Raw genomic sequence first — 10,226 nt, forward strand, 5'->3', positions numbered from 1 at the left:
CGTGCCACCATGCCCGGCTAACTTTTGTATTTTTAGTAGAGACAGGGTTTCACTATGTTGGCCAGGCTGCTCTCGAACTCCTGACCTCGTGATCCACCCACCTCAGCCTCCCAAAGTGCTGGGATTATAGGCGTGAGCCATCGTGCCTGGCCAGAAGAATATTTTAAACACTGCCCAGGACTAAATGAGCTCTGCCTCTCTTCTGCCCAAAGCTCCTCCTAGCTCCCCAGAAGCCTCAGGGTAAAGTCCAAGCTCCAAAAGAGATCTCTATTCTAATACCTGGAATCTGGGAATATGTTAGGTTACATGGCAAAGGGTAATTGAGGTTGCTAATCAGCTGACCTTCCGATAGTGGGATTAGCCTGGACTATCCAGGTGGGCCTGATATAGTCAAAGGGGCCTTCAAAGTGGAAGAGGGTGGCAGGAGAGGAAAGTCAGGGTGAGATGTGGCCACAGAAGAAAGGCACAGAAGGAGGCAATGCCACTTGCTTATTTATTTATTTATTTTTTGAGACAGAGTCTTGCTCTGTCACCCAGGCTGGAGTGCAGTGGCACGATCTTGGCTCACTGCAAGCTCCGCCTCCCAGGTTCACGCCATTCTCCTGCCTCAGCCTCCCGAGTAGCTGGGACTACAGGCGCCCGCCACCACACCCGGCTAATTTTTTGTATTTTTGATAGAGACGGGGTTTCACCATGGTAGCCAGGATGGTCTCGATCTCCTGACCTCATGATCCGCCCGCCTCGGCCTCCCAAAGTGCTGGGATTACAGGCGTGAGCCACTGCCCTCAGCCACTTGCTTTGAAAATGGAGAAAACGGGATCTCTAGCAGCTGGAAAAGGCAATTCCTGGATTCTCCCCTAGAGCCCCCAGAAATGAACGCAGACCTGCTGACACCTTGATTTTAGCCCAGTGCAACCCATTTCAGACTCACGACTCCCAAACTGTAAGACGATAAACTGACATTGTTTTAAGCCACTGCGTTTGTGGTCAATTGTCATGGCAGCAAATGGGAAGCTAACATAGGTGGTGAGGAAAGTTTCGCTGAGGAAGTGATATCTGAGCAAAGCGTGGAAGAAAGCAGGGGACTGAGCCAGGTGTGTATCTGGGAAAGAGAGTTTTAGGCTGGGAAAAGAGGCAGTGGCCCAGAGGTGGAAGTGCCCCTGGTGGGTGTGGGAAGCCAGGATGGAGCAAGCCGAGGAAGAGATGTAGATGCGGCTGCAGATGTGATGGGCAGGTGGAAGAGCGGAGGAGCAGAAGGGGCCTGGTAGGTTTCCACAAGGTCTGGCTTTGGCCTGTGGTGGTAATACCAGGGGGTTTGGGCAGGGAGTCATAGGACCTGACCTCATCATTGACAGAATAAGCAGCACCACACTTTGGACATCATCCACAAAGCAATGAACAAGCATTAAGTGACTTAAACAGGGGAAGAGGGTGATCCAATGTATTTGGAGAAGTTAAAAAGCCCTCTGACCGCAGGAGAGACTAGATATACTTTTGAACCCTTATTTTTTTGCTTTTTTTTTTGAAGCAAGGTCTTGCTCTGTCACCCCGGCTGGAGTGCAGTGGTACAATCATAGTTCACTGCAGCCTTGAACTCCTGGGCTCAAGCGATCCTCCTACCTCAGCCTCCCAAGGAGATGGCACCACAGGCATGCGCCACCACACCTGGCTAATTTTTAAAACATTTTTTTGTAGAGATGGGGTCTCGCTATGTTGCCCAGCCTGGTCTCGAACTCCTAGCCTCAAGTGATCCTCCCACGTTGGCCTCCCAACGTGCTGGGATTACAGACGTAAGCCATTGTGCTGGGCCTTGAGCCCTCGTTTTACATCAGGCATTATTCTCAGATCTGTATGTAAATCGACTCATTTCATCTTCCCAGCTACCCTATGAGGAAGGCGTTACCAGGAGCTGCATGTTACAGGTGAGGCACCCAAGACCTAACGTGGTGAAGGAGACCACCCGAGGTCCTAGGGCAGGGGCAATTAGGACCAGGTCGTGTCTGCACCTGACACAACCAGGAAACGCATCCACCTCTCCCGGGCAATTTCTCCAGAATTCTCCTGAACAGCTGCTGCACTCTGTTCCAGAGGCTAATGGGAATTAGTTTCTTCTGGTAAAAATGGGCAGGGTGATGGGGACCTACCTGGCCTTTAGCAGGGCTAAGGGCTTCATCCTCCTCTTCCCCTTCGCTGCCCAGGACCTGGGCCGCCTTCCTCCCTGGCCTCTTCACTGGAGAGTCACTCTCGGACACCACTCCATTCCACTCCTTCAGTGCCGCCCTGGAAGGTGGGGAAATGGGGGTGTAAAGGGGCGACTACAGCAGGCAGAGTGGGGGCACTGCCCGCAAACACTCTGGTTTCTTTGCTGTTTCCTCCCCTTCCTTTCAAGCATCCAATGAACATTTTCTAGTTGTCTCCTCAGCGAATCTCATCATTTCATCCATCAATGCATTAATCCACCCGCCCACTCATCCACTCACCCACCCATCACACATCTCTGGAAGCCTCCAGAGTGCCTGCCCTGTGATGGGTGATGCTGAGGAGCAAGTGGAGTCCCTGCCTAAGGCTGCCATTGGTCTCCAGCATCTATTGGTACGCCTTCCTTTTTTTTTTTTTTTTTTTTTGAGATGGAGTCTTGCTCTGTCGCCTAAGCTGGAGTGCAGTGGGCTGAGATCATGCCATTACACTCCAGCCTGGGCGAGAGTGAGACTCCATTTCAAAAAAAAAGAGTCCTGTTGTCTTCTACTTAGATGAGACAGCATAAAGACGTGGCCAGTGGCCAGCTTCTCTGCATCATGGAGAATGTCTGCTTCTAGAACGAGGCCAAGACCTGCAGAAACAGAGACCTACAGACAACTCCGAGGCCCTGGATCCAGTTGTGCCTGCAGCTGCTCTTGCTCTTGGACTTCCGGCCGCCTGGCTGAAAAAGTTTTTTGGGCCCCAAGACATTTTGCATTAGCTTTGAACACTTGCAACCAAGACAATCCTGACTCTGCTAAAGGAAAGAATTCACCACATCCCGGCCCTGTGACATACTTTGGAGGCGGCTCCGTCTCTCTGCTGCTGTTGGATGCCTCCTTCTCAGGCTTCTTCACTTTACCCTCTTTCTTGGGGTGGAAAAATGACCTAGAGGAGCATAAAAGGGGGTAAAAAAAGGAGAATAACAGCACCAATACCCTGCCTATCTATGCTGCATCCTATAACTTCCTTTTTTTTTTTTTTTTTTTGAGACAGAGTCTCGCTCTGTCGCCCAGGCTGGAGTGCAGTGGCGCGATCTCAGCTCACTGCAAGCTCTGCCTCCCGGGCTCACGCCATTCTCCTGCCTCAGCCTCCCGAGTAGCTGGGATTGCAGGTGCCCGCCACAACACCCAGCTAATTTTTTTTGTATTTTTGGTAGACACGGGTTTTCTCCATGTTGGCCAGGGTAGTCTCAAAACTCCTCACCTTAGGTGATCCACCCACCTTGACCTCCCAAAGTATTGGGATTACAGGCATGAGTCACCGCGCCCAGCCTAAAAAAATTTTTTTTGAGATGGAGTTTTCACTCTTGTTGCCCAGGCTGGAGTGCAATGGTACAATCTCGGCTCACTGCAACCTCCGCCTCCCAGGTTCAAGTGATTCTCCTGCCTCAGCCTCCTGAGTAGCTGAGATTACAGGTGGCCACCACCACGCCTGGCTAATTTTTTTTATTTAGTAGAGAAGGGGTTTCACCATGTTGGTCAGGCTGGTCTCAAACTCCTGATCTCAGGTGATCCACCTGCCTCCCAAAGTGCTGGGATTACAGGCGTGAGCCACTGCACCTGGCCTAAGCACTTATTATGTGCCAGGGCCTGTTCTGGGCCTGAGGGGTTTGGCAGTGACCCAGACACATGAAGTTCCTGCCTTCAAGAAGCTGACACTCTGGTGAAGGGCACAAATATTAAGCAAACAACTAAATATAAAACGTTGGAGCCTGGCGCAGTGGCTCACGCCTGTAATCCCAGCACTTTGGGAGGCCGAGATGGGCAGACCACAAGTTCAGGAGATCGAGACCATCCTGGCTAACATGGTGAAACAGCGTCTCTACTAAAAATACAAAAAAAATTAGCCGGGTGTGGTGGCGGGTGCCTGTAGTCCCAGCTACTTGGGAGGCTGAAGCAGGAGAATGGTGTGAACCTGGGAGGTGGAGCTTGCAGTGAGCCAGGATCGCGCCACTGCCCTCCAGCCTGGATGACAGAGCAAGACTCCGTGTCAAAAAAAAAAAAAAAAAAAAAATGTTGGAAGGCATGAACATTAAAAAAAAAAAATCTGGTAAAATCTGAATAATAAAGTATAGAGTTCAGTTAAGAGTAATGTACTGACATTGGTATCAGTGGTGAGAAACAGATCGTAGTAATGTACGATACTGACAATGGAAACTGGGCAAGGCTATACAGGACCTCTCTGTACTGTCTTTGCAACTTTCCCGTACCTCTAAAATTATTTCAGAATAAGAAGTTTATTTGATCTTCAAAAAGAAAAAAAAGAAAAGGAAAATCATGCAAAAGCAAGGGGACAGAAAGCAATCGAAGGCACCATCAGCCCTGGAGAGATAATCCCCAGATTCCTCATCACGGGAGAAAAATGGAACCCAGGATTTGTGTAAGCCACTACCGCCCAGGTCTGGGTCTCTCTTCCATCCATTTTCTCCTCCTGCTAACAGCCCCTCCATTTTCCTCTTCGGATGCTTCTTACCCCACGTTCTCACAGTACACATGATTTGAGTGGGCTGGCCCTTTTGCTCGTGACCAGGGGTGGACACATGACCCAGGCTGCATCCCTGTGGCTGGTTCAGGGATAGGTATGTGGCCCAAGCTGGGCCAGTGAAACTGGGCTCTAACACCCTCTTTCCATGGGGACCGCTAACCAGGGGAGAGCCCGCCTCAGGGTGAGGACAACCTCAAGGACAGCAGAGCTGAACAATGGAGAGAGACAGATTCCCAGGGAGAAACTTTTGGCAAATGATCGAACCAAGCCTGAGGCTGTTTACTCCAGCAGGTTTCAATGACATAAGTCAAGTCACACCCTTTCTTGTCTTCCTGAAGCCAGACTGCATTACCACAAGGTTTCTCAGCCTAGACACTACTGACATGTTGGACCTGATGGTTCTGTGTTGTGGGGGGCTGTCCTATGAACTGAAGGATATTTAGCAGCATGCCTGGCTTTTAGCCACTAGATGCCAATGGCAAACCTTGTGTCCCTAGGTCGTAACAACCAAAAATATCTCCAGACACTGGCCCGGCACGGTGGCTCACGTCTGAAATCCCAGCACTTTGGGAGGCCGAGGTGAGCAGATCACGAGGTCAGGAGTTCGAGACCAGCCTGACCAACATGGTGAAACCCCATCTCTACTAAAAGTACAAAACTTAGCCAGGCATGGGGGCACGTGCCTGTAATCCCAGCTACTCAGGAGGCTGAGGCAGGAAAATCACTTGAACTCAGGAGGCGGAGGCTGCAGTGAGCCGAGATTGCACCACTGTACTCTAGCCTGGGTGACAGAGCAAGACTCCAACTCAAAAAAAAAACTCCAGACGCTGCCAGATGTTCCCTGGGGAGCAAAACTGCTGCTGACTGAGAACCACTGCGTTAGGGTTTCTGTTCCTTGCAACTAAAAACTATTGTTCAACACACTGTCTTCCATATCCTACAGCTCATTTTCCATACTACTCGACTCCTGGAAATTCCAACGCAAAATCTAACGTAAGGGTTTTTTTTTTTTTTTTGGTACAGATTTAGAGAAAGAAACAGAGGACTTGGGGAATGAAAGACTCAGGGGCAAGGGAGGGTCCTCACATGATACTCCGCTGCATATTGGCGTCAGAATTCTCCCTTCTAGTCCAGCACTTTTCTTCGTCTGTCAGCTGCTCCTGGAACAGAAATCCAAACACTTGTTGAGGTGATTGGTTGTGCAGAGATCCAAACACACATAAAACCCTTTCTTTCAGAAAGAAAGAAAAAAAAAAAAAAAACAGAAACACGAATTTCCCCTTCAAGAAGAAACTCCTGTTTTTATGAACCAAATAATTTCCTGGTGAGATTTACTGGTGAAGAATAAAAGTTCCAAATCAGAGAAAAAGAAAAGAGGCCTCCTTTACCATAAGAAGACTGTTTTTCATCTAATATGAAGAATAGACTGAGGACCCGAAATGGGATTTTTTGGAGTTAAGTTTAAAGGTTAGTGAAAAATTGTTTTAAGGTGATGACATAATTCCCTAAAACAACTGTGGAAGCTTAAAAAATTGTACCTGCTGGTCTACATAAATTAGCTGTTGGACAATTTCTAAGGTATGCTGTTACTTCAAACAAAGGGCAGAATATCACAGGGTGTGTGCTACTGTACTGTGTAAAAGAGAAAGGCTATAGGCCAGGCGCAGTAGCTCACGCCTGTCATCCCAGCACTTTGGGAGGCTGAGGTGGGTGGATCACCTGGGGTCAGGAGTTCAAGACCAGCCTGGCTAACATGGCAAAACCTCGTCTCTACTAAAAATACAAAAATTAGCCAGGTGCGGTGGTGTGCGCCTGTATTCCCAGCTACTCTGGAGGCTGAGGCAGGGGAATTGCTTGAACCCGGGAGGCGGAGGCTGCAGTGACCCGAGATTGTGCTATTGCACTCCAGCCTGGACAAGAGTGAAACTCCATCTCAAAAAACAAAAACAAAAGAAAGACTATAAATGTAGCCACATACCTTGTATATGTACAGAACATCTCTGTTGGAAGACAAAAAACTGGTGATGCTGTCGCCTCAGGAGGGACAGACACTGGAGGGAGATTTTTTAATACACATACTTTTGCAGGCAGAACAATCGGAATACATTACCCCTTCAAAATATATTTTTAAAAATTAAATACTTTTTTTTCAAGTCTATTATTTAATGAAATCAATAACAGTCACTGGTGCTTCCACAGTTTAGAGTAACTCTAATGAAAGGGTTCCTAGGCCGGGCGTGGTGGCTGCTGCCCATAATCCCAGCATTTTGGGAGGCCGAAGCGGGTGGATTGCCTGAGGTCAAGAGTTCGAGACCAGCCTGGCCAACATGGTGAAATCTCGTCTCTACTAAAAATACAAAAATTAGCCAGGTGTGGTGGTGGGCACCTGTAATCCCAGCTACCGGGGAGGCTGAGGCAGGAGAATCACTTGAACCCAGGAGGCAGAGGTTGCAGTGAGATCACGCCACTGCACTCTAGCCTGGGCAACAGAGTAACACTCTGTCTCAAAAAAAGAAAAAAAAAAAAAGAGAGAAAGAAAAAGAAAAGAAAGCGTTCTTAATCTGGGGTCCACAGAACCCAGGAGTCCAAGAACAGAACTCAAGTGGTCTATGAAATTTGACAGGAAAGAAATTACGACTTTATTCTTGTAAACTTCTAATTGGAACTGAGCCTTTCCTTCCATTATAAATATTAAACATATAAAAAATTATAAATTTTCTATATCTTTAATATTTATAATGGAAGAAAATAAATTACACATTATAATTATGTAATTATAATTATTTACATTATATTTCCTTCCACTATGAATATATTTTTTAAAAAAGTACTAGCAGGACCTCTGTGTGGATTGCTTGAGTTGAGACCAGCTCAGACCAGCCTGGGCAACAGGAATGGTTTTCTTTGACTTTCCCTTTCTTTGTACAGAAATCTTCTTCAACCCATGGAGTCCCCTTTCATTTTCTAGAATCAGTCCTCTCTGTGCCGCACCACACGCCTCTAAGTCTCCACTCCTCTCTACAGCCTCGGCCGCCACATGCTGGCACCAGAAACTCAAACTCAATTTTGGAATAAAAAAACTCAGTAGGCCGGCGCTGTGGCTCACGCCTGGAATCCCAGCACTTTGGAAGGCTGAGGCAGGCAGATCACGAGGGGAGGAGTTCGAGACCAGCCTGGCCAGCATGGTGAAACCCCATCTCTACTAAAAATGCAAAAAATTAGCCAGGCATGGTGGTGCGCGCCTGTAATCCCAACTACTCGGGAGGCCGAGGCAGGAGAATCACTTGATCCCAGGAGGCGGAGGTTGCAGTGAGCTGAGACTACACCACTGGACTCCAGCCTGGGTGATGGAGTGAGACTCCGCCTCAAAAAAAAAAAAAAAAAAACCTCAGCAATTTCCAAACAGAGTTTCGCAGGGCCAGTTGGGGAGCAGGAAGTAAGCAATGCTTCAACCAAACAGTTCACAAAGAAAGCAGGTTAGGGACTTAGCCACCAAAACCCTGAGGGCAAAGGAGAAAACTATTACAATCCCTACTGAGTGTTCACCTGCCTAGGTACTTTACATTCTCAATTATACTGACTCTCCACAACAACTCTGTTACAGAAACTAAGGCACAGAGGGGTTTTTAAAGGAACTTAAACCTGCATCTGTAGTACATTCCACCCCAGGTCGGCCTGCTCTACAGCTCACCTCTTAACCACCAGACTGAGTTGCAAGGGAAGGAGAAAGAAATAAGTGTTTACTGGAAACCTACTCTATGCCTGACAGGCTGATGACATTCTCAAATACCCTCAATCCTCAAGTCAGCCCTCCAAGACAGGTGAGATCATCCTCACTTTATAGATGAAGGTACTGAGGACAGGGGGACATAGCTGGGGTTCAGGCAAGGCTTCAAACTCTGGTGTGGCTGGCTCCAAAGCCCACGTTCCTTCCTCCTTACCACGGTACTCAAGGTACTGTGAGTACATTGAAACAGTACTCACTGATAAAAAGAAACGAAGCACTGATACAAGCAACAACTTGGGTGGAACTCCAGGGCATTGTGCAGAGTAGAAAAAAGGTAACATCCTAATAATATATGATTCAATTTACATAACAATCTCCAAATGACAAAACTAGAGATGGTGAACACATTAGTGGTTGCCAGGGGCCTGGGGAGGAGTTCTTATGTGGAGAGGGAACTGTTCTATATCACATTTATGATGGGGGTTACACAGATCTATACAAGGGATCAAACTGCACGGGCACACAGATGCACAATCACACTCACACACACACACAAACTGGTGAAAACTGAACAACGTCTGTAATCTAGTTAACAGAACTGTACTAATGTCAATTTCCTGGTTTCGATATTGGGACTACATGAGATGTCACCATTAGGGGAAGATGGATATACTATTTTCACAACTTCCTTGAATCTATAATTATTTCAAAATAAAAAGTAAAAACAAGAGGTAAGCTCCACCCCTTTATCAAGCATACATTAGGCCAGACTTCTCCCCATTCAGATGATTCTCCATCTTTTACCAGCCCTTTACCTAGACCTGGACCTTACCACTGACCTCTCCCTGACACCACCCATCTGCCTCCAGTAGGGCCCACTCCTTCCAGGTGATGCTGCTGCCCGCGATTTACCTTCTAGCCCCGCCCCTTCCAGGTGGCCCCGCCCCTCAGCACTTCCGGTTCCCAGCCAGCCCCGCCCCTCGGCACCTCCACCTTCCAGGCGGCCCCGCCCACACGCAAATCTCTCCCCGGCCCCGCCCCTCAGCTCCCTTCAGCCCCTCCCCCTCCCAGATAGCCCCGCCCCCTCGGGGGGCCTTCCGCTCTCCAGCTGGCCCCGCCCACACACAATTTTTCCCCCGGCCCCGCCCCTCAGCTCCACTTGGCCCCTCCCCCTTCCAGGTGAACTCGCCCCTCAGGGCCTCTTCTCAGAGGCCCCGTCCAACTGCCTCTGTCTCTCGTCTACCCTCTACCTGGCCCCTCTCCCTCTGGGGGACACCTCTCTGCACCCTCCGGCGGCCCGCAGCCCGCGCTCTTCCCTCTCCACCGCGCTCTCGGCAACCTCAGCCTCCCCACGCCCGCTCCTCTGCAGACACCCCGACATGGCGAAGCATGGGCCCCAAGCATTCGGCGCACCCGCCGCCCTCCGTCTCCCATCTGCTTGCTGACGGCCCCACTTGCCTCGCGTTGGTCCCGCGCGCTGCTGCCCGGGCAACACACTCAGATCCGCCGGGCGCGCCTCTGCAGTCCCAAGTTCGCGCCACGGCATTCGCGCGCAGACGTCTGCGGGCGGGGGCGGGGCAGAGCCTAGGGGCGGGACCTGGGCACCGCCCGCACCGCCGCCGTCGCGCGGAGGACACTGGGAGTCGTAGTCTCCCGAATGGGAGGAGGGCGGGAAAAGGGGTGAAGTGGGGCGAGCCCTCCCGCAGAGCACACTGGGAAAATGCCCGAGCTTTCCCTCGCCCTGGATGAGCGGGTGTGGCTGAGGGTCTGAGGA

The 10,226-nt window shown here is 49.7% G+C and overlaps 1 protein-coding gene across 3 annotated transcripts in view; it reads right to left on the minus strand.

Annotated features, from left to right (window-relative positions):
• LIG1 (DNA ligase 1) overlaps positions 1-10,226 on the minus strand; it is a 53,859-nt gene extending 43,633 nt beyond the window's left edge. For 2 of the 3 annotated variants that reach the window (XM_054462024.2, XM_063657250.1), the window contains exons 1-4: positions 9,911-10,226; positions 5,812-5,885; positions 3,037-3,126; positions 2,145-2,280 (exon numbers count right to left, since the gene is read on the minus strand). In XM_054462024.2, coding sequence (XP_054317999.1) covers positions 2,145-2,280; positions 3,037-3,126; positions 5,812-5,828 — 243 coding nt within the window. In that variant the 5' untranslated portion in view covers positions 5,829-5,885; positions 9,911-10,226. The remainder of the gene's footprint in view (positions 1-2,144; positions 2,281-3,036; positions 3,127-5,811; positions 5,886-9,910) is intronic. The other variant, XM_054462023.2, reaches the window with a different exon arrangement.

The sequence above is a fragment of the Pongo pygmaeus genome, chromosome 20 (genome assembly GCF_028885625.2).
Source record: "Pongo pygmaeus isolate AG05252 chromosome 20, NHGRI_mPonPyg2-v2.0_pri, whole genome shotgun sequence".
In the NCBI taxonomy this organism is placed as follows: domain Eukaryota; kingdom Metazoa; phylum Chordata; class Mammalia; order Primates; family Hominidae; genus Pongo; species Pongo pygmaeus.